This window comes from Biomphalaria glabrata, chromosome 12 (assembly GCF_947242115.1).
Source record: "Biomphalaria glabrata chromosome 12, xgBioGlab47.1, whole genome shotgun sequence".
NCBI classification, from domain to species: Eukaryota; Metazoa; Mollusca; class Gastropoda; family Planorbidae; genus Biomphalaria; species Biomphalaria glabrata.
The window spans coordinates 5,290,947-5,316,193 of NC_074722.1; the positions used below are offsets into that span (position 1 = coordinate 5,290,947).

Genomic DNA, 25,247 nt, shown 5'->3' on the forward strand with positions numbered 1-25,247 from the left:
TTTTATCAGAATTTTTAAAAAAATTAAAAAAGAAATATTCCTATGAAATCAATCCTGAAAAAAAAAATCACCAACTAACACAAGCCACCATATTGTTTGTCTAGATTTTTTTTTTATTTACAAATACTTACAATAACAAATACAAAAATACAACTCAGAAGTGATGTCCCCTTCTTTTTCTGCCTGTGTACTGTGTGTCTGGTCTTGTTTCTCTGTTGAACAGACAAGATAAAACTTAGCAACACATTAAGTAGAAAGCACAATAAATTGCTTTTTTTTTTTACTAGTACAATAATCTAAGACTGACTAGTTGACTTACTTCCCCTGTCGTCGTCGTCTTTCTTTCTTTTCTAGAACCCAATCTCTTGAAGATTTGACAGATTTTCTAAATCTTTCCCTAAAAGAATTAAATGCCAGAGATGAACAGGGCACACAACCAGAATAAATAGACATAGCTTGACTGACAGTACGAGTCAGTATCCAAACAAGTACTTATGAACGTGAGTAATTTGGTTTAGGGTAGATTACCTTCTCCCAGCTTTCTGAACTACATCTGTGTTGGAGTCTTCTGTACCAAGACCTTGAGGTAATATTTGGGATGAGCCACCACAGAATAAGCACAGGAATATTCTAGGGAAAAAAAATTATTTAGAATGTCATATAACAATGAAGCAAACTTCACCAAACAGCACCAACAGGTTTTTATAAATATTAAAACAAATTAATACTTGAAATAGTTCTGTGTGTGTTATCTCATTTTTATTAAGTTCATGTCCGAGTCCACATTTCATCATCATTTTGTCGTAGGGGTGCTGTGGCAGTTGGCATAACCTGAGACGAACTCCATTTGGTAGCAAGGCTGGGAGGATTAGTCCTCCCGTACAGCCTTGGCAAGAAACTCTGCTGTTAGGCGTAGTGCCTTTAAGCTCCCATACAGGTCAAGTCAATTTGGCATAACCAAATCCCTCCACTTTTTCTGGTCTGCAGTTGTTCTAAGCAGGATAGTGAGAGAGACTGGTCTACTCATTTATGTCATCCATCCAGCTTTGCTTTGGACGACCCTTTTTTGATGCTCCCTCCCTCATGTACCTTGAAGGATGACTTTAGACAGTGAGTCATGTCTTACAATAGGACCAAACCAGCTCAGCTTTCATCTCTTCACAGTATTAATGAGTTTCTCCTTTTAACCAGCCAGAGTGTTGACTTATCAAAGTACTAAATCTTCTTTTCCTGGTATCTGATAACCAGCATTTTTCTGTAGCTTTTACTCTCAAAAACTTCAACTTTCTGCCTCAGTGTCCAACTTTCACAACCATATAGTAGTACAGAGACCACTCCTGAAGAATACAGCTTTAAGTTAACTTGGCAGCTGATGTTACTCTTTCAGATTTTCAACAGTTTGCTCATGACAGATGACGCCAAGCTTTACAGGTTTATATCTCTTTTATTGATCCTCCATCCCTTGTTGTTTGACCCTAGGTATTTACATCTTCTTATGTTTGGCCATTCAACTGTATGCTGCAACATCTCGTACCATCTCCACCACAAACTTGTATTTTTCTTTATTCAGCACAGATTTCTATACCAACTGCTCTAGCATCCAGTTTTGAAATAAGAAATTTTAAGATCTTGTACCTGGTCTGCATCTTATCCAGATGTCTATATCATCTGCAAACCTGAGATTAAAAATGAGCCGCTCATTTATGGTCGATTCTTTGAGGCCAGTTTTGCATTTTCAGAAACGTATATCACCATCTAGAGCAGTTAAAGTTCGGCATTAAAGTATCCAATGCAATTAAATATGAGCCACTCATTCATCTCATCTTCTTTTCTGAAGTAATGTCTGTATTATATAAGATAAGATTAAATAAAGAGAAAACAAATCTAGGTTTGTGAAAAGTTGCCATGTCTATGAATAATATTATTTTTATCTTTTCTAAATGACAGACATTGCTTTAAAAAAAAAATGAAATGACTGCATGTTCTGTGCATCTATGTCAAAACACAGTCACTCACATCAAACTCTACAAAGTCATTGCTTTTCTTGGCTGATACAGTCAAATCAAGACATAGACACTCACAGTGGTGTCAATTAGAAACAAACTCTACTAAGTCATTGGTTTTCTTAGCTGATACAGTCAAATCAAGACATAGACACTCACAGTGATGTCAATTAGAAACAAACTCTACTAAGTCATTGGTTTTCCTAGCTGATACTACAGTCAACTCATTCTATGCTCTAGTGGCACTTGGAAAGAAAGGACTGGCATATGGAATAAATATTGTGCCTCTATCATAGCTAAATAACTGACTAACAAAAAATAGACTTGATTCTCTTTTCCCTTTTTTTATCTCCTGGAAAACAAGGCTCAAATTTAATTCTAATTCTAACATGTACAACATAGCCATAAAGCCATTTGCAACAAGAACCAGCTTTGTCAACTACATGTCTGTGAAACATATATCATTAAAAAAAAAAAGTGTCTGTTGAATTATTTGTTGGATGAACCAAAAAGTCAGGTGAACCATTTTTTCCCCCCATTGAACTGCCATGAACCCAATTGAACTAATGTGGGGGTGAAGTCATAGCAATATCAAGAAGAACACAAATTTTACAATTAACAAACAGAATAAACAGGAAGGAAATCTATTGTATTCCTAGCCTGACATTTTATCATATATTTACAAATGTGACTGCTTTCATTGTCTATTATTTTGTTAGGATTCACCTGTCGTCAACTCTTCAACGGTACTTACTTTTTGGCCTTTGTACTGTTAGGGTAGTCTATGACAAGACCTCCCGTGAACCCTGACTTCATTGCCTGTTGAGTTAAAAGCTCCAACTGGAAATACATAACAAAGGCCGTATTTAACATTAGTTACCATTAACTTTATATTTTCCCAGTTTTTTATATTTTTTTTAATTACCAGTTATAAATAAGCAGCAAATCAAAATAAAACATTTTGAATTATTTTCATAAAAACCTATTGCAACAGTCAGAAAGAGACAAAAAAAAATGTTTATAGTCAACTAATCCACATTTAAATTTTTTTTTTAATGCTGTTTTGTTTGGACACTTAAGTTGAAATGATTTTTTTTTTTAAATTGTTTCAATGCAATGTTGCCAACTTTGCAAAGCTTCAATGCTAGAACTGCAATAAACATGGCCACACAAATTCTTGGCCCAAAGTTCCGAAAAGATACAGGAGAATCTTGTTAGGTCCTCAGAAACTCAAAGCAGTGACACTGACAAATACTCACTAGCATTGGATTAAGTTGGTCTTACCTGTTCACTGTTTTCTGGGTATAACTGAAACACTGCTCTGGCCCCTCGAGTCTGTAACACAGAAAGGATTTTAAGCTCAATATTATTACTGTGACAGATTTATCCAAAGACAATGCCAACATGAACTCTTGGTACAAGTCTACATCTTTGACAACCAACTTAGTACTGTTTTATATCATATCTTCTAGCTTGTAAAGGGCCTCAGAGCTCGCAAAGACCTTCCTTCAGGGAACAGTACCAGTAAAAAGAAGAAGAGGCTGACAGAGAAAGTAATGAGAAGACAACATAAAAGAATGGAGAATGAGAATGATGGTCAGCAGTTCTTGTGTGGTGCCCGAAAAGTGAAACAGACTAAGGGATAGCTGAAGGTGAAGCTTTTTAAGGATTTTATTAAAGTACTGGTACAGTTTATTGCTTGTATGCATTAGATAAAAAGGAATATAATAACTTGACCCCACACATGCCCCAGCACACATACGACGGTATGTTAAATGCTATTTTAATTGTGTGTGTCTGTGTTCCTGAAAGGGTCTCTATAACAAACTTACATGACACATTAACTTATTAACCAACTACTCACCATGATGGCATACAATGTCCTGAAAAACACCAACATTCTCTTAGCAGGAGAGTGATACTTCTTATCAGCATTACACAACCACTGGAGTGCTGAGATACTTGGAAAAAGCACAAAAATAATTGATCCATATTTTAACACCTTTTGGTTTTTTTAAAGTCTTAGAATGAAGATAGCTAAAGTCTGTGTACTTGAACAAGTTTAAAATCACATGAATATTAGTCTTCTACCTGACTACGGCATCAAAAGTCCCAGGCCTGAAAGGAAGCCCACAGCCCATATCTCCAAGAATCAAGTCTCCTTCAATCTCTCTCTCCACTGCCACAGCTGAGAGACAAGATTAAAAACATGTCAAAGGGAGGGAAGTTTGGTCATTTTCACTATAAAACACTATAAACAGCCTGGCTGCAGACATGAGGGGAAAAAAAATATTTACCAAGCATACTTGGGCTGATGTCCAGCCCAACCCAGACATGGTCATTTTCTGTTAGGACTTCTCCACTCAAACCAGAGCCACACCTAAGGACAAAAAAGTAGACTGATACAACAATAATACCAAATATTGCATAATTGAAAGGCTACAACAAAAATAATTCAGAACGAAATGAAAACTTATTACTGGGATCAACAATCACAAATATTCATACACAGCTTTTAACTCTTTCTCTCCATAATTATTTTTCACGTTTAGACAGGATTTTTTTTTATTTTACTCAGTAGTATTTCACTACCCTGTTATGATTAAGCTTCAATAGCTTTGCCGTTTGTTATCAGAAAATGTTGTATTTGGTATAGAATTAAAGGGAAATGCATGTTCTTTTTATAAAAGACAAAGAAAAGTTTATAAAATCAAACATTAATTTTATTTAATGAGTTCAAATCAACAATGGTATTGTCAATTAGGAGAAAAAGAGTTAAACATTAATTCCTCAGAACAGCTTCTAAACAGCCTCAGTAGTATATCTTTTAAACATTAATTCCTTTAATTCCTCAGAACAGCTTTTAAACAGCCTCATTAGTACAGCTTCTAGACAGTTTTCATTAAAATAATTTCTTTCAACCTTTTCTCAAATTTTTGTCTCTCTATGCACAACCAATAAGAACACTACACAGCCACTAGTGCATCTTCAAATGTGCTGATTACATTTTCTATTTTAAATAGAATTCTAAAAAGAGAGTAGTGTACAATAAACTGGAGGGATTCAGAGCCAAGTTTGGACAATGAAAGGATGACTACCTACCCAATATCTAAAATATAGCAAGGAACATCAGGAGGTAAGGCCAGCAACTCTAAAGCTCGCTCGGATAGCTTCTGCTGCACCTCTATCATGCGGGAACTTTGAACAAAAAATTGTCTAGCATTAGATAAATGTTATCATTTTTTTTTTTAAATCATGTAAGATTAATAACAGTAAAGAACCAGACATGATAACAGTTTCAAAAGTAATAATTATAACAAGCAAAAGAAAAAAAATTTTTTTTTTAAATACAAAAGCAAGAAGCTATCTAAGGGAAAGAAGTGCTAATTATTGCCATCTATCTGAAAATGGTAGGGTTTAACTCCCTTTCTACTACATAAAACACAATTAATTAGTACTAATTCATTGACTAATTGGTTAACTTTTTGATTAAGTCGTGTATTGTCATCAACTATGAATAATTATGCAAAAGTTCAACCTGATCTGAGAATGGGAAGTGGGAGAAAAAAATATGTCGACAGGTATTGAGGGGATTACTAAAATACATCCACATCTCATTAAGTAGCATTTATTCCCCTTATTTTGATATCATACAAATTAATTAATTAATAATAAATCACAACAATTAATTAACTGGTTAATTTTTTTTATTAATTCATGTCATAATTGAGGAAAAGTAAAGGCGGTTGGTCGTTGTGCTGGCCACATGACACCCTCGTTAACCGTAGGCCACAGAAACAGATGACCTTAACATCATTTGCCCTATAGACCATAAGGTCTGAAAGGGGAACTTTTTTTTATTTACTTTTAATTCATGTCTTGTCAGGTGCAATGAATAAATGTGCAAAGTTTCAACTTAATCCAAAAATGGGAAATGGGAGAAAAAAAAACATGTTCAAACTTTTTATCAAAGAGACAGAGTGAGGTGATATAAGCTTTGTAATAACAGTAGTAGAAATCATTTAGAATTTGAATTAACAAAATAACTAGAAACTGTTTCTAGTGCAGACCTGCCTACCAAAAAAAGTCCAAATGCGTAACGCTGATGGTCAAAATGCGTATTTTGGCACCAGAATGCGTAACGCGATCCATATTTTGTCATATATATATATAAATATATATATATATATATATATACAAATATATATATATATATATATATATATATACATATACATATATATAATATTAGATCTAGATGTCATGATTAGATCTACAATCTAAATCTAGATCAATACGACAATAGAGATGATATCTAGACTAGATCTGGATCTATGTCTATATAAATGAATATAATCTACTCTAGATCTGGGCTCAAGAGTGTTACCGATGCCGTGGATCCGCTACAAACGTAGGTCTACTCCAAACTTTCGTAGGCCTACCTTCATCCTTGATCTATTCTATACTAAGACTAAGAATCTAGTCTAGATGTCTAGATCTAGACTAGATGGTAGTAGATTCTAGATTCTATGTTATCGATCTAGATCTAGTCAATCTACATCATACTACAACTAAATTGGATCTAGTAATGTAGAGAATCATGACTTAACGTAATGACTAGCTAGACTCTAGCTGCTAGCTAGATCTATTCCTGTATAAGTTATCTAGATTCTAGATCTAGAACCCAGATCTAGATTAGATATCTACAATGTCACTCAATGTGTTTTGAATCGATAGCACTTCGATATTTTTTTTCTATACAAATGAATACGGGAATCAGGGATTCAACATAGATCTAATTAATTTCTACTAAAGAACTTACAAAAAAAAAAAAGTCACGTTGGTGTATCAGCTAACTGACGGTACCAACCTTGGTACCAACCAGCCACTTCCTCACTCTCGCATTCTTCATTTATAGACTAAATCTAATTGCTTTTAAGAACCAATCAACGTATAGATCTGGACACAATGTGTTCCCCCCACCTTTTCTGTTCCCTCCCCCCCCCCCGCCAACAGGACAGCTTAGCGTGACCTCCGTGACCGCTCGTAAGCTAGTCAAGATAGGGGGGGGGAAAAAAAGGATACGAAATGCGTAACGCGACAGGTTAAATGCGTATTTGCATACTGACAGTTAATTTTGGGAGATTTTGCGTAATGAATACGCATTTTGCGTAACGGTAGGCAGGTCTGCTAGTGGTAATTAACTTAAAATGTAGCTGATATGTACTGGTACTCACTTGCTGGTGTACTTTGAGGCCTCAGTTTCATTGTAAAACTACAGTGAGATGTAAAATTGAAACAATACATTTCACAACATTAGCTTTCTATAGCAACTTTTACTATCTAGATCTATTTAAGTATTATTAAGTGTCCAATTTAAGGAGACTGTCAAATGTCATGGGCATGTGCCTTATATATTTGAATTTGTAAAGGCTTTATCTCAAAACTAAAGCACTAAAAGAAGTGACTCATTAAGTTAACTAAAAATCATCCTTTCATCCTCAATCCACAGAAAAAAATTAATATTATATATAAGTATAGGGGAATTCAAAAAGAAGGCATCAAAATCACCACACAATGTAACACATTTATTAATTTTGAAGGCATTGTAATGAACTGAATTAGTGGTCATTTGATATGGGAGTCATCCTTGTTTATCTCATATCATCGCCATATGGATGTCAATTTCAATTTCTGATGATTCTAAGATTAGGTGATTATGATTGAAAGATCTGTCTCAGATTTAGATTTACTTATCTCTATCTAGCCTAGAACTAGAGAGGCAATTTAGATCTAGAATCCTCTAATTAATAAGTTATCTAGCTCTAGATTCTATGACTAGTCACTAGTAAAATCAGTATTATTAGTATAAAAATAAACTTCTAAAAATCTAAGTATATACATATATATGTTATCATAGATCTATATACTAATATACTATCAATCTAGTAGATTCTAGATATCTACTCTACTATTATTTAGCTAGTCACAAGTGGATTAAGGATTTTCTGATAGGGCGAGAACAAACTCAAAGAAACTGTAATAATAAATTATGGCTCTAAATCAACACCAATACCAGTAAGTTCAGTAAGATAAGATAGGATAAGTCATAAAGAACCTAAAGTAGATTGTCACTACTACAGTGACTACACTAGATCTATTCAGTTACTAGTTAGATATGACTGATAGTGATATATATTATATGTCATATGTCTAGAGTCTAGATACTTGAATGTCTTGAATCTAGATCTACTATCTAGATCTAATACTAAGAAGATTATTTAAGATAGAATCTAGATCTAGTCTAGATTTAGATCTTGGCATCTACTCGACTACTGACTACACCACACTACTGATCACCTAATCATCTAGCTAGAGACTGGAGATTATTCTAGATTGATCAGACTAGTCTAGAAAGAATCTTAATCTAGAAATAATTAATAATCTAGATAATCATAATGATAATGATAATCATCATTCATAATTCATAAGATCATAATCCAGCTATATTGTCCAAGTCAAGTGTTATTGTACAAAGTGTGGTATACCCAAAGTGTAATATTCCAAATAAACTTTATATTAACACTAGGTAAATTTGAAATGATTTCTTTCAAAAGCAACGATTAATAGAAACAAATAGAACATTACTATTTCTGGTGGTGCTTGGTGCTCGGGCCGTCCGGAGGCTGCCATTTTGTATTCCAAAAAGTCAACCTTCTACAGTATAAAATGAGGAATTGAAAAGAAACGAGCTTTCGTTTATAAGATACTTCGTTGTCGGTCTCCAAATGCTCCCAACCCAAACATTGTACAAAAATAGAAAACCGGAGTAGGTCATGAATGATGTTGAAGCCTCCACTTTTTTTTTTTTTTTTTTTGCATGACAATTATAAATCTCAATTAAAAACTAAGAGATAGAGACATAGAGTAGAAGAGCCGACATATCCGATTGCGTTCAACTCTTGCTACCTATTGGCAGTGCGAAAAGCCATTTTTAAATCACAGAAAAGATATCTGCAATGAGGAATACGCATTGGGACAACCATTGGCAAAAATCTGTTCAAAGAAGTCTCAGACATCATGGCATGGGCGTAGCCGGGGGGGGGGGAATCTTGGGGTTCACCCCTCCCCCCGAAATGAAATCGGGGATATGGAGTTTTGTGTCTGATTTTTTGCTTTGAATTTTTAAATTTTAGATGAGATTTTTTGTTAAACCATCACTTGCACCAGCGCAGCCAAGGGGAGGGGGGTAAGTTTAAAACCCGCTCCAAAATTGTTTTTACGAAACAAAAACCCTATTTAATATAAGGCTAAAGCATACAAACAGTCACAAGATTCTATTAGCGTAGCCAAGAGCTCTAAGCTTAAACCCCCCTCCAGATGATTTTTAGGTTGAAACCTCCCCCCCCCCTTTACAGATAGTTTTGTGGTTAAAAACCCCTCTTCATTATTAGTCTAATGCAAATTAGTTTTGTGGTTAATTAAAAGTTTCGTTCTTTTCTCCATTTCTTCACAAAGCATTTCGTTCATTTCTCAATTTCTCCACAAAGCATTTCGTTCATTTCTCCATTTCTAAAAAAAAACAAAAAAAAAAAAAACGTTTCGTTCATTTCTCCAGAAAGCATTTTGTTAATTTATCTATTTCTGAAACTGTATGAAAAGCACCAGCCTTATCTTGAGCAATAAAGAAATCAAAGAATACACAATAACAATATTCTTAGAATTGAGAAAGATTGAAAATTTGTTTTATTTGAATTCAAAAATCGTGTATCATCACAAATTGTGAAAATATGAATACAGATGAATTCTATCAAAATAAATAGTTACAAAGTAAAATTTAATTACAAATTACTTTTCAATTACAATTTGAAACAATAAAACAGGGGCCTATTAAAGGTTTTCGTTGTCTTTTAAATACCAGGCGCATGAAACAAACAATGGACGCCTCTAATTGCCTCATTAAATTTTGGGCACCTTCGATTGTAGGCCCTATCAGTGTCCAGCCTTGCCATTTTAAATGCAGGAGATCGACACAAAATCACACAAGCTTGATTCTCTAGCAATCCTTGTTTGAGCACACCTCAACCTCATTGCTGGCAGCTTTCCCTAAGCATGGTTGGCCGTCTGCACATCTGTTGGACCGGAAGCGCTGCCCGATTCCACAAGAGGCGCTGCATTCGCTCCAGTCTCCCCAAGCATAGACGGCTGAAAATGACATAAATACATAAACAAAATATTGCCGCATACATACCCTAGCGTTACCTTTTAAAATTAAACAATTATATATACCGGTATATATGGGGATTTTCACACCAAAAGTTGATTTGATCCCAATAATCTACTCTTTGTTTACACTTAAGCTAAATTTGTAACATTCGTTAACGTTTACAATAATATTCAGTTGGAGATTTAAAAAAAAAAGCAATATTAAGAAATCTAGTGGAGATTTAATGGAATCTAAAGGGAAAAAATGCTTGCGAATCTTGAACGCTGACTCCAAAGCTAGAGAGGAGGATCAAAGCAATGGAATTGAGATGCTACAGAAAGATCCCAGGTGTCATGTACAGACACCACGTCACAAACGAAGAGATTAGAGACAGGGTTATTGCAAACGATCGAACCCCACGACGACCTGTTAACAACAGATCTTGTGTGGTGCCCCAACGGTCCAACAGACTAAGGGGTAGGTGAAGGTAAAAGAGGGACTTCTAAAACTGGTACAGATTTTGAAATAGATAAACAATGCAAAGATCTCTGTTGCCAACTAAATAGTAACAAACTCCTTTGGGATACTAAGCAAAGAGCTTAGTCATTTATTTCTACAGAGCTGAAAAGTGCTCACAATTATTATATGGCTTATTAAATTAACTTCACCATCCTGAACACTGGATGCGGTCATACACATGTATACAAATCTCAATTAAGCTCTATACAGGCTTTGTGACCATGTGGGGACGCGGTGGCTGAGTGGTCAAGACTAGGAAATGTATTGGCGGTTGGTCGTTGAGCTGACCACATGGCATCCTAAAAAAACAGATGACCCTAAAAACATCATCTGCCCTATAGATCGCAAGGTTTGAAAGGAAAACTTTTTTTTTACTTTTAAAGTGACCATGCCTTGCCGTCAATAAAACTTTCGAGGGATGGCAAAAGAAAAAGAAATATCCCCCCCTCCCCTTTTATTTTCAGTTGTATTCACGAACATTTTTTTTTTAAATTGTCTCCATTTGCGGTAGCAAGTCCCACAGTGTTTGAACATAAAACTTACAATCTTGTCCTATTTTATTTTCGTTGCAAGAGATTCGAAAGGAGCAATAACTCTGTTTCGTGTTTATTTCATTCTTCTAGCTCTTTTCATTTTCACGCGTGCCAAAACGTTGAAATTTCCTGTGTTTCTGTTTGGGTTTTTGGCACATCGGCACAATTTAGGCCATGTCGTGCCCATAATCCCTCAGGGGTTATTCTCCCTTCGTATCACAAGAGCTAAATTTATACAGTTAGGTCATTAAAAACAAGGTCGTGGAGTTGTCTATCATGAAACCACCAGGCGTTGCCGGTAGTTAAAGGCGCGTTAAAAACACTGTACAGTTGAAGATAGACAATTAGATCTTGATTGTGTCACTTCAAAGCGACAATACCGTTTAGTCAAAAGCCTTCGAAAATTATTCATAACCTTTAGTCTGAATTAACTGAAAATACATTATAAATCAAGATCATTAAATGGCTAAGAGTTACTACGTAAATAAAATAGCGAAGATTGGTGTGAAAGAAATATTTTTAAAGATTGAACCTGGCATTCTAGTCTTTGATTCCAGCTCTACAAACGCCACCTCTTCTTTAGGCTCTACTCTTTTTCCATTGTCGTCAACTTCTATGTAGCCATCCTCCGCCGTGTCCACGATTTGCCATTCATCCCTCTCTTTATCCACCTCCTCCTCAACAAGATCGTCCGGTTCTTGGTTCTCCTCGTCGTCCAAGTAATCCGTCTGCTCCAGCTTCCGTTCGCTCACTTGTTGGCTGTTGTTCTGGAAGATGGGGTAGTTGCCGTCAAATACTGGCGTGTCCACTCCAGCTGCCTTCTCCTCGGCCATGTCTCCGACCTTGGCCTTCACCTTCATGAGATTTTCGTAGTTGAGGATTTCATCATCTTTTATTGCCTCGTCGTTACTTCCCTTGAGCTTGTAGAGATCGGTTTCATCCTTTTTATTTACGTCTTCCGCATCATTATCGTTATCGTCAAAGGGCACACCATCGTCATCATTGTCATCATCATCATTCACAACGTCATCCAGACGAGACGTCTTTTCCATTTTTGTCGAACGCTTCTCACGGACATTTTCATCTTTGATTCTTTCCTTGTTAGAATCGTCTTCAGAAACGGAACTGCTGGTCTCCTCGTCGTCTTCATAATCGTTGTCGCCTTCGTCGTTCTGGCCTCTCAGCATGATGTCGTAATGCTTTACGTCCAGCTCTTCAATCTCTTCATCGTTTCTCTGAGCATCTTCGTTGTCGCTCTTCAACTTCCTGATATCAGTCTCGGAAAAGAGAAGCGGGCTAGTCAAGTTGACCAGCCCAATGTCAGGCAAAACGAACGTCTTGGATATGGGCTCCTGGCTGTCTCTCAAGAAAACCTCGTTCCCTGACTGAAGGCCCATAAAGTCCTCGACACTTTGGGCGACCCCATTGTCTTTGGCGATGAGGTAGGGCAAGGCGTTAAAGTAAGATGCTCTCGAGTCAAAACTGCTGCTTGTATCTTGCTCTGCCAGAGAGCTGTCCATGAGTAGGTTTCGAACTTCAAGATCGTTTTCGGGATGAGCTTTTTTATACGGGCTTACGTATTTCTTAGTCCGAGTAAGGGAGTCAGTCAAGGAGTTGGACTTTTTGAAGTGCTCCTCAATATGATTTTTATCAACAAACTCTTTGGGGGATCGTCTCTTAACCCGGTGAATCTGTGCAAACAGATCTCCTGCATCTTCAGTGTTCAGAAAGGGCTCATTATCCTCATCATCTATTCTAATGATGGTAGCAGCTAGATCACTTGACTGTATTTCTTTGGTGTCTTCGCGTTCTAGATTCTCATCAGATTTCTTCTCGGCCATGTTTTCAGGGAAAATCTTCAAAAGATAAGCGATTTGTTTCTTCAATTCTTTCTCCCTTGGGGTCTCTGGATCTTTTCTCACGGGTAGATCCGCTTTTGCCACGCGACGTAAACGTCTGTTTGTCTCTGAGTCTAGTGGAAACTTCAGTAGGTCAGAAATGAGGTTAGCGTAACTCTTAAAAGACAAGTGTGGTAAATCAATCTTGTGGCCGTCTGCTAAATAATCCACTCCTTTCTGCTGACGCGATGATCTGCCCTTTTCTCTTGTTAAAATACTTTTAAGAAATGGACTAGATTGAAATCGATCTCCTTCTTTCTCTTTAACATTTTGCTTGTAATGTATTTTAAAGTTAGGATTGTTCCTATGAAGTGGTTGTTTTGATCGAAAAGAATTTAAAGACCCTTCAATCAGTTGTGTCAGTAATTGGGAAATGGTGTTTGACTTTGGTTGATAGTTTTCGTGTGTGTCAACATTTTCATTGTGACGTAGTGGACCTTGCTTGCTCCTCCATAAACTGCCCATCGGCTGTGTCTTCAGAAAATATTTTCTCTCTGCATCGTCTGTGTTTTGGTCATTAGTCTTGACAACTTTGAACTTCTTTTGCTTTAGTTTTTTTGATATTTTTCTGCTAGGCTCCTTAACTCTCATTCGTGTTAGCATCTGTCTCCTGCCGCCTTGTCCAGGTCTGCTGATTTCAAAAGTTCCATCATACCCTCCTCTGTCGACTAATGGAAGTGTGATAGAATCCTTTGGCGCGTCTTGAGTGGAACCCTCATCAGGCTTGATATGGCCTAGCACGATAAACGCTTCTATTACATCAACGTTATCGGTAGGCACTGCCCTTGTTCCCGCCAAATCAACATTGCCAAGTCTGCTAGCACCACCTTCAAAATGTTTCGAAATGTGTTTGTTGTTTACTTTGATCCTGCCGCCATTGGCCAGCCCCCTGTGCAGTAATCCCGATTTGACAGACGCAAACTTCTGTGGATTTTCAGTTTCCAGATTTACATTTTTATAATCAGTTTCTAGCTTTGAATTTGACAATCTGTCAATATAGTTCTTCTTCTCCAATGGCAATAGCTCCGGCGCAGAGGAGCCATGAGAGTGTACAAGAATTGTATGTAACGGACCAAGAAAAACGGTCGTCTTTTTGAGTCCTATCGCTGGTTTCGATCTATTTTTATCATTTTGAAGTTGACCCAGTTTTAAGGACTGAAGTCGTTGAAGGCGAGATCTAACAAGGGAGGCAACATTATTTTTTGAATGTGACAAAATTCTTTTTGGATTACTTACCTTTGATAGCTTGGCCGTTCTCATCTGCTCGCGCCCAGATTCAGTGAAGTTGGCAGCCTTCCTGCTTGACGTTTTTGTGATTGTCATTTTCACGGCCTGAGCTAGTTTTTGATCGACTGGGTGGGATTTCATTGACGTATGTGACACGTCATTGCCTTCAGTTTTGGGTGGGCTTTTATTACGAATTGTATTCATTCGTTGAGGATTGTCTCTCTTGGCTCTGAGATCTTTTAGCACATTGTTTGGTTTGTTATTTCTGCTCTCGATATCACTTCCGGTTTTCGTATCACGTAGCGCATACGTTTTGACGCCACCTATTTCCTCCATATGTTTAATATCGCCGTTAATTCCTGCGATAATTTCGTTCATCTTCAGCATCCATTCTGGGAGCTTGCCAACTCTAATTGTTTCGTAATCCCCAGATGCTGCGTACTCCTTTTCTATCTGGGTATTACTTTCATTGTCTTCTGTGTCGAATTCTTTAGTGCTTGATAAATACATTCCGTTATTCACATTTTTAGTCAAATCATCAGATGTGTCTGCATTTTTATCTGGGGTCAAATTATTTAGATCGGGGATGCCAAGCTTATCATTTTTACCACTGTTGCCAACTTTGCTAGCGGAAATAGACCGTTTGGCCATCGTCGCTCTCTGTATGGCTTCTTTCTTTTTCAGATCATCTTCAATTTTATCAAGCTTGGCCGTGAGCTCTCGCAATGAGGAGTCCAGAATTTTCTTTCGAGGTGACAGGGTTGGAGATATAGCCATTTCTTTGTCCTCTTCCTCTTGAAGACTGACCAGCTCAGCCCTAATATCTTTAGGAGGGTCAGTTATAAGAGGTGGACTGCTCTGTATTTCAGATAACTTGTGACTTCGGCCACTCAATCCACGCTCACCCCTTTCTTGACCGCTGTCATCCTCGTCAGCACCAGCTTGTGACGTTGGCTCAGCTTGTTCCTGGTCAACGAGCTCTTCTGACCTCTCCTCTTGTCTGTTATCGTCTTCATACGTTTCCTGGATTTCATCGTTCTCTTCATTGTCATCCTCTCTATTATCATAATCATCCTCGTCCTCAGATTCTCGCTTAAGTCTAATCTCTTGTCGTGCGCTTTTCAAAAATTTAAAAACGTCCCCCAGCGTGACATTGGACAGAGACTTTAACGTTGTGTCCATGCCATCCTTCAAATCCTCGGTCTTGGCAAACATTCCCACCAGCTCCAGGAGTTGCAAGATCTCGCCAAAGTCTTTAAGCGTGTTTTTGTTTCCCGAGGGCAGTTCGTTAGTTTTGTTTGCTGTATTACTCGTGCCAGCCAATGCTCCCAAATCAGCACCGATTTGATTTCTGGAAGTGATTTTATCACCCTCTTTGTGAGTATCATTAGCGTTTATCTGATTGGCTTCTCTTTTAACTTTCAAATGCTGTCGAAAGATTTGCCTAAAATTATCAAAGTCGGTTTCGTTGATTGCTTCACTAAGCGACGCATCTACCTTTGCTTGGACACCAGCTGGCCGATGAATTTGTCGCCAAACGCTTTCTTCTTCATTTGAAAGATTCTGAGGCGAGCCCCCAGGGGCGTTTTGACCAAGACTATCCTCATTTGCAGAACTCCTTTTAAGCCTAAATTTCTGCATATAGTCTTGCACAAGTGAACCAATTTCTTTAAGAGTCATGTTGGTCAGAAGCTTTAATGTCTTTTCAATGCCATCTTCAACTTTGCTTGGCAGCTTGCTATCTTTCACAGCATTTAGTAGAGTCTTGACATTGAGGTCATCTTGGACATTGACTTCGGTCGTGGAAACGTTCCCAGGTACAGGCTGATCGACTCCGATGTTGGCCGAAGATCTTTTGGTCATTGGTACCGTGTCTTCCGTTCTGCTATTCTCTCCATCTGCAATGCCCTCATTTCTAGGGTCATCCTTGAAGTCGCCAGCATGTCGCTTAAGCCGCATTAACTGCTGCACTATTTTACCAATGTCACCCAATGTGACGTTGGATACAGATTGCCAGGATTTTTCAACGCTTCCTGTCAAATCGTTAGGAAGTTTGAATCTATTCAAGATCGTTATGAATCGTTCTAGCCCATGATTCGCATTGATATCAGTTCTGTTAAATGGAATACGCTGTGAGGATGTTGTATTGTTCAGGGTTTTTGTTATGTTGGCAAGAATACGCTGTGGAGACGGTGTGTCGTTTTGAGCTTTGGACTTGTGCGTCAGGTCCGTTTCGGAAGCGCCTTTTAGAGTTTGTTCTTTGTTTTTATTTGAAAGAGACTTGAAAGGGATCTCGATCCCTCTTTTCCTTCTCTTGGAGTCACCATCGTCATCGTCGTCTTCTTCATCCTCGTCGTCTTCCTCATCGTCATCATCACTTCTCGACCGCGATCTCTTAAACCTGCTTCCTTGCTGTGGCACGGCATTGAGATCAGACGAAGCTGGGATGCTGATGGGCTCTCCGGCTACCACTCTAGGCTGGAAGCGTGTGCCCCGAATGGTTAGCCGCTTGCTTGCACCTTGCCGCTGTTCTGTCACCAAATTTTCGTCCACGCTGTCATCCGCATTGCCCGACTGCCTTTTTCTCCTTTTGATGGGATTAAGTCTTTGATGGTCAAAGATTTCCGGAACTTGATTTGGGGAGTTGTCCAGGTTGGGCGAGCTCATTGCATCAAACGTTGACTCGTCGTCCACTGAGATTGATTCAACATCCGCCAGAAGCTGACGTAGTCCGGCCCGGGTGCTTGCTTTTTGGGCGTCATTGCTCCGCGGTCTTTTACTCCTGGCGAGAGTGCGATTGTTTTCCGAATGGTTGGTCTTAGAGTCTTTACGCGCTTGCCTCTTACGTCGATCCCCATCGTCATCTTCCTCATTGTCGTTATCGTCGTCATCATCCTCATCATCTTTGTCCTCCTCGTTATCATCATCTCTGGTCCGTCTTCTATTCCTTTCCAATGGCAAAGTGTTTGAATCCTCTCGGTGAATCGGGGCGTGCCCAGACCTTATATTTCGGCTCAAAAACCTCATATTTGTCAGCTTTGTGTTTTCAGCAGAATGCATTTCTTGTATGGGTGTCGCTTTATTTGATCTGCTGCCAACTAATCGCTTGAGAGACGTTGCTCTTTTTGCGCCAGACAAACCAGAGTCTTCATCGTCACTCTTTTGAAACTTAGAGCTTCTTCTTGCTCTTTGTTCCATCTTCTTCAGCCCATGAGCCTCAAGGCTTCTTTTAGCAATCAGCTTCTTTTTGTGTAGTTTTTTGATCTCCTGACTTCCTCCATGGGGACTTCTATCCAAGGCGACATCGGCCTTAAAATTGACTTTGCTTGCATCCTTCTTCTGACTGGCGTCCATGGCGCCGGCAAAACCAACCATGTCTTTGGAGGTTCCTCGTCTCTTTCGTCTCTTCAGCTCGCTGCTTTTGGCGTTGCCAGCGATGGGCATATGGTCCCGCCACTGGACGCCGGCCCCGGGTTTCATAGCCTTGAGCTCATCGATAGTATGGAAGACACTTTCTGGATCGTCAGTATCCGTCTCCAGTCCAGGCTTGACCTCTTCCACTGTGGAGGAGAGAAATACACATTTAATATGAGGTGCTATGGTTTGTGGATCAAAAGTTATCTATCTTTCTTTTAGATGAATTATATATGTATTTTAAAATGAAGCACTGTCAAGATAGTTTCACATCATCAAATTTCTTAAGCGCTGCCGTTTATAGCACAGAATAATTTCACTCTGGAGGAAGTGACAGACTTTTACTCTCTGAACTTAAAACTTGTTTAAAAACAAATGAGCAATCACCTAGCAGTAACAAAGGAGATATGACAGGAAGAACAACTGTCACGCATTGAGATAGTGTTACATTATAGCGCCAGTCTTTTTTTAGAAACCTTAGACCAACTCTGTCTGTCTCTCAAAGCTTTTAAACACGTTATTTCTCTTACACATATTCTTGTGTCAAGTTGAGACTTTGCACAATTATTCATTGTTCATAAAAAAATTGAATCAATAAAAATAATTAATTAATTGGTGGTAATCAATTACTTTGTTTGATATCAATAATGGAAATCAATCCTTAGTATTCACAGATATGGCTAAACATGTGAGATTTTGTCCCCTTAGATAATTGTACACGTTATTTGTTCCCACACTCATTCTTGGATCATATTGAAACCTTCAACAATGATTTAAACAAAACAGAAATCAATTTAAAAAATTATCCAATTAACCAACTAATTATTGGTAACTTTTTTTGTTCGATATCGAAAAAGGGTCATAGCCTCTACATTATTGCAATATATACTTGTAAGTGTGGAGTTCTTACCCTTAGATAACATTCATTCCTTTTCAAATATATATATATAAACACACACACATATTGCATGAAGTATCATCTATTCCCCTTATTTCAAAATCAAACAAAATAATTAATTGCCAACTAATAATTAATTTACGTGGAGGCATGCTAGTTAATTGTTCCAGTAGTTCGTGCAACACCTTAGGGCCGCGGTTCACAGTTTTTGGAAAACTGTTTTACAGTTTAGTTTTCAATAGACGGCATTACTAAATCTGAAAGACCTATCTCCCATTTTTGGTCTAAGAAGTTCTTAAATTATTTTATCTTATAAAATACAGACGTTACTTCAAAAAAGAAGATGATTACGCCGTACGCGTCATGCATCTAGTCATGCATGTTAACCAAATATTTATATTCTGTCAAGTCACTGGTTTTCCTGGCTGGCTCAGGCAACCCATTCCATGCTCTAATAGCACTAGGGAAGAAGGAGCATTTGTACAAATTTGTCCTAGCATTTGGAACGAGGAATGTGCTTTTATCTCTAAGTCTTTTTAAGTTAGGCAGAATATGCTGCCCAGTTATTAGTTTCTTCAAGATTCACATTTGCTGTTGGTAGATGTCTTCTCAGTCTTCGTATTTCTGTTCAAATATCCTTTCTTAGTAATCAATCTTTACAGCTACTAATTTTGAAACGGACCTCAGCGATTCTTTCATCAGTGAAATGAGATTTTTTTTGGTGGAATTCGATTGATTACATCAATATATATATATATATATATATATATATATATATATATATATATATATATATATATATATATATCAAACCTACATATACATGTCCGGGTATATATTTTGAAGCTGTCTTCCTTTCCAAAAGTGAATTTGTTTTCAATAGGCTGTCATACGGTGCGGGCATCACGACTATTGAAGTCACTGCCTGGGGACATTTGCATAGTTTTGTGAATTTGTTAAGTGCTTTTCCATGTCATCCATCAGCTCTGGTCTACACTGAATTTGTGTGTATAAGGGAGAGAGAGAGGGAGTGAGAGAGAGAGAGAGAGAGAGATTGAGGGGGGGGGAGGGGTGAAAAAGAAAAAAAAAGAGAAAGAAGGATATACAAATACATAGGCCTATCAACTAATGATAGGGAAAAAAAAAACGTAGGCTACACCTCTTACCCACGACTCCGCCTTGAACCTCCTGCTGGACCGCCTGGCCCTCCGCTCTTTTATGTCGGAGTTTCGCTTGTTGATCACGTCCAAACCTGTTCTGGCCTTCGCTCTGTACAGAAAGAAACAAACAGTGGTGATAACGAGATGAAAACTTTAAGAGTACTAAGACTCTAGGATCATACAATTTAGGGTACCTTAACTCTAGGATACAAAAAAACTTTAGGATACAAAAACCTTTAGGATACCAAACCTCTAGGATACAAAAACTCTTGGATACTTAAATTCTAGGAAATCTTAACCAAAACTTTAGGACCAAAATTCTGGCATAAAAAATCTAGGATACCAAAACTCTGGGATAAAAAAAAACTCTATGATACCAGAAACTTTAGGATATTTGAATTCTAGGAAATTTAAACTCTAGGATACCAAAACTTTAGGATACCAAAATTCTGGGATACCAAAGCTCTGGGATAAAAAAACCTCTAGGATACTAAAGCTTTAGAATACCAAAACTCTAGGATAAAAAACTCTATTATACCAAAAACTCTAGGATACCAGAAACTCTATGATACTTAAATTCTAGGAAAACTAAACTCTGGGATATCAAATCTTTAGGATACCTAAACTCTGGGATAAAAAAACTCTAGGATACCAAAACTCTAGGATATTTAAATTCTATGAAATCTAAACTCTAGGATACCAAATTTCTGTGATAAAAAATCTAGGATACCAAAGCTCTAAGATACCAAAAATCAAGGATACCAAAAACCCTATGATACCAGAAACTCTAGGATACTTAAATTCTAGGAAAACTAAACTTTGGGATACCAAAACTCTAGGTGACCTAGACTCTGGAAAATCAAAATCTGTTATATCTATTATACCAAAAATTTAGAAAGGATAGGAGAATTTAAGGATTTAAGCATCAAAACAGCGATACAGAGACTCTCGAAATAAAAACTCGATGATACAAATGAACAAAAAAAAAACAAAAAAAAAAACAAGAAAAACAAACCCTCTAGTATTTAAAAAGGAGCATCCAACATTTGCAGACGACATATTTAGCCTTGTCTATGAATACTGGCTGAAGGATTTGTTTCCCTTGTATCAAACAAGATAATTAATTGCCAGCAATCAATTGACTAATTGGTGTTGTAGACGGTCATTGACTTGTAGCACCAAACTGCTGGTAGACAACTAGACCACTGCAGGCGTATTATATCTTAACTTATACAACTTGATAACTTGAATAACTTTGTGAACGATACTAAATAAAACTCTTAATACAATATAAACAAAGTCAAATGAGATAAAATGAAATAAATATAGTAGACTTTAGTCATAATTATAAAATGGTGTTTTGAACAAAATGCAACACACTACAATAACACGCCTTTTCAGTCTCGCGTTCTGGAGTCGTCTGTCCTAACCAAGACCTCTGACGACAGCGTCGCCTATCTTGCATCATTCACACTGCATAGCTAACCTATTCCCTCCGCACTTCATAACAACTGGTTACTTTTTTTTTAAAACTCATGTCTCGTCTATGCCAATGAATAATTGTGCAAAATTTTAACTAGATCCGAGAATGGGTCTGAGGGAAATAACGTGTACAAATTTTGTACCAGACAGACAAACTGACAGAGGGAATTTATACAAGTTTTATAATAATAACAGTCATGGAAATAATCATGTCTAAAATTAAAACTACATTGGTACAATAGACCTCATTCACCAATCGTAAATAAACACATTTAGTCACGTCATAATATTGAAAAAAAAAATGAAAAAAAAACGTATCACGTGACAGCCTTCATGGATTACATAATTTGTGTAGAAGAGATATAGAATCACGTGGCTAAATGTTGTTTGTTTACGATTGGTGAATGAGGTCCACTCTGATGCAGACTACAGGTAATATTATAACAGAAATTAGATATTTTAAAGAATTGATACAAGATAGGTGACAAATTCAGCGCATAAAACATAATAGCAATTACTAAACAAACACCCAGACATCGAGATTTCAAACAAGCGAGAGACACCAAGTGTAGTAGTTTAGATAGGACTTCAATTCTGGGGAAATATCTTATCATTAAGTACAATGTAGAACAATGGCTAGATGTAGAGATTTTTAATCGATAGGAAAACAGTACAGAGGACCAATACAGCGCGAAGACATTTCTCTTTTTACCATTTTAAATTAAAATCAGTTATGATTTAAAACAAAAAAAAAAGAGTGATAGGATTAATTAGAATTTAAAGGAAGGTCATGAGAACTACCGCTAAGTGACAATATCTTTGGTGATTGTTGGAATTATTTAGCACATCTGCAAATTTCTAGCCAGGCTTACCCACCCATTAATTATTCACCTCCTCCACAAAGGGGACACAACAATTCGTTCACTGACATTTCGTTCACCGACAAATTAAACAGACGACGAGAATTTATATATATATATAATATTAACAATATGTGACAATATACAATTAACAATACCCAGTTAGCGATTTGTCTGTGAACAATTTGTCGGTGAACGAATTGTCATTGAACGATTTGTCGTGAACCAACTGTCGGTGAACGAGTTGTCGGTGAACAAGTTGACTGTGAGCAAGTTGTCGGTGAGCGATATGGTGGGTGAACGAATAGTCGTGTAAACGAATTGTCGGATGAACGAAATATCGGCTGAACGAAATGTAGGGTGAACGAATAGTCGTGTGAACAAATTGTCGGGTGAACGAATTGTCGTGGTACCCCCCACAAATGTGTCCAGATGTGATGGACTGTGTCTGCGTGTTTCCAATGTAACCATAAGTAAAGGTGGGCGGATGTGATGGACTGTGTCTGCGTGTTTCTAATGTAACCATAAGTAAAGGTGGGCGGATGTGATGGACTGTGTCTGCGTGTTTCTAATGTAACTATAAGTCAAGGTGGGCGGATGGTTTTGGTTGTATACTAGCTGCTCAGAGGTACAAACCAATGAGTCCATACCAGAACAGACAAATTTTCAGTTACATTTAGTTCTTAATGGGGCATTCTGGGGCGTCATCTAGATAGGGGAACTTGATACAGTATACAAGTTTAGCAGGGGCGGCATCTAGATCGGGGAAATTGATAGAGTATACAAGTTTGGCAAGGGCGGCTTCAAGATAGGAGAACTTGATACAGTATACAAGTTTAGCAGGGGCGGCATCTAGATCGGGGAACTTGATAGAGTATGCAAGTTTGGCAGGTACGGCATCTAGATCGAGGAACTTAATAGAGTATACAAGTTTGGCAGGAGTGGCATCTAGATCGAGGAACTTAATAGAGTATACAAATTTGAAGGCCAAGAATGATGATCACATCTGGACTGTTGATTTTACATTTGCATATGATAATATTTAATGCTATCAAAATATTTAGTGTCTTAAATAAAGTCTTTGACTAAGTGACAGATTTTGATTAGACTTGATAATAGTATAACTCTGGACTCTTTCTAAGAACATATCATAAAAGATCTAGATCTAGGTCTCTAAAACAAGATAAATGATCTACATCTCTAAAAATAAAAGATACAATAAGAATAAGAGATTCAATCTACAGTAATAAGAAATATGTTTCTTACATAAACGTTAATGCACAATAAAATAAAATGTCTAAATAAATATGTGTGCTTGTATTTTTGCCTTGAATTAAAACCTTTAGAAAATAATGGTACTCTTTAAAAAAATAATTATATCAACTTATTATATAACGGAAAATCTTACTTATACTGGTAAAGTTTAAAATCTCATTAAATAACATAGATTTAGAATTTCAAATTTAGATCTAGTATCCAAAGAAATAGAACGAAATCGTTGGAGTTTTTAAAACATTAGACCTGTATAACTATTTTATAGTGTAAAATACATGCTTGACTAACCATGCCGATGTGCTATTTTCTTGTCTGACCACTAAAAATACAACTAACACTATTGCATAACCGTTAAACGGGAAAAAAACTGGGTGATATTGTCATTATGGACTGCACACTCAGTACACTATATAGGCCTACACGTGTACGTCTATCTGGCAAGGTTGTTAAAATCACTCGGACACACTGTCTATTTACTTTCTGGGCATAACTATTTTAGTGTAAAGATATATCTACGAACATGCTTGACCAGCCACGCCAGAGTGTTATTTTCTTGCCTGACCTCTCCACATTAACAGCAAACACTATTGAATAACGTTATGCAGGGTAGTCTTGCAGTATTGTCGACTACACACGTATAGTACACTAGGCCTACATGTGGTCATGTGTATGTTTAGCTGACCAGGTTGTTAAAATCAGTTGGACACAGTCTATTTACTTTATGGTCAGAGAGGGTGTGGATTAAGATTTTTTTTTCTAGAGTTGGTTACCCTAATGCTTTTAGATCTATATAGGCCTAGCTGTTGATTTAGACTTAATAGATCTCAATAATAAGCCTTAAGACTATAAAAAGGTGTACTTGATGTTCCTGCAGTTAAAAAAATGTTTGCCGCAAATGAATTGATTAAAACCACTAAATATTGACATAACTCACTAATCAGATTTCCACTAGAAACATAAAAGTTTTACAAATTTTAATTAAACTTTTTAGTTAGTAACTAAAAAAAAAAATTAAACTATGCTTTTAACTAAACTTTTTTTTCTAGTTAAACAATGGCCTTAATTAACTAATTTTTTATTTTTTTTTAAACTTTTGCCCATCACTATCTAGATCTACATCTCTAAAAAAAAAAGATACAATATCTAGATCTCTAAAAATAAAAAAATCTAGATCTAGGTCTCTAAAAATACAAGATAAAGGATCTTGGTCTAGGTACTATAAAAATAAATATTAAGCTATGAGTGTTACAAATGACCACTATCACTATGGCCTGAGTTACTAACACACAGACTCAAGAGAGAGACCCAGGAAGTTAAATTGGGTTTGCCGCGGCATCGGGTTTGGGTGTTGGAAAAAAGGGGGGAAGGGGGAACAAACCATTGACCGATGAGCTATCTAGTCAACCAAATTTAATCAAGTGCAGTACAAACTAAACCAAAACCTAAAAATCAACGTACCAATCTTTCACCCGGCTCCGAGGCCAGCCCGGAAGTCATCTGGCTGTCTATCACGCCTGCAATGGCCCACGCGACCAAAGACAAGCCACAGAGAATCTCACAGTGTAATCTCATGTCTGCCACATTCATCTCATATCACATCCAATTAGATCTAGTTGCTGCCAGTATCACGTTCGAGCTGTCCTGTTATTTTATTAGCAGCATTACTTTTTTTGGTTCTAAATGTAGAAAGTTGAAGTATTTTATACACCAAAACAAAGTTAGCGAAAGCTCTTGCATTCAATGCTAAGGATATCGGTGCGTTAGTTGCCCTA

At 37.2% G+C, this 25,247-nt stretch overlaps 2 protein-coding genes across 3 annotated transcripts; both read right to left on the minus strand.

Annotated features, from left to right (window-relative positions):
- Positions 1-92: 92 nt before the first annotated feature.
- Positions 93-8,743, minus strand: LOC106068233 (probable 18S rRNA (guanine-N(7))-methyltransferase). Its single transcript, XM_056005527.1, has 11 exons — positions 8,652-8,743; positions 7,241-7,278; positions 5,106-5,201; positions 4,301-4,383; positions 4,095-4,191; positions 3,868-3,964; positions 3,288-3,338; positions 2,758-2,843; positions 529-630; positions 320-397; positions 93-212 (listed from the first exon to the last, which is right to left on the minus strand). The coding sequence occupies exons 1-11, from the start codon at positions 8,694-8,696 to the stop codon at positions 155-157; spliced, it is 831 nt and encodes a 276-aa protein (XP_055861502.1). The 5' UTR covers positions 8,697-8,743; the 3' UTR covers positions 93-154.
- A 988-nt stretch (positions 8,744-9,731) lies between these two features.
- On the minus strand, positions 9,732-25,247 carry LOC106068212 (uncharacterized). Of its 2 annotated transcripts, none has more exons than XM_056006162.1 (4): positions 24,934-25,247; positions 19,865-19,967; positions 14,396-17,946; positions 9,732-10,208 (listed from the first exon to the last, which is right to left on the minus strand). In XM_056006162.1, exons 1-4 carry the CDS (start codon positions 25,060-25,062, stop codon positions 10,110-10,112), a joined length of 3,882 nt encoding a protein of 1,293 aa, XP_055862137.1. In that variant the 5' UTR covers positions 25,063-25,247; the 3' UTR covers positions 9,732-10,109. The 2 variants fall into 2 exon arrangements, with proteins under 2 accessions (XP_055862137.1, XP_055862136.1); XM_056006161.1 differs by having other exon boundaries at positions 19,856-19,967.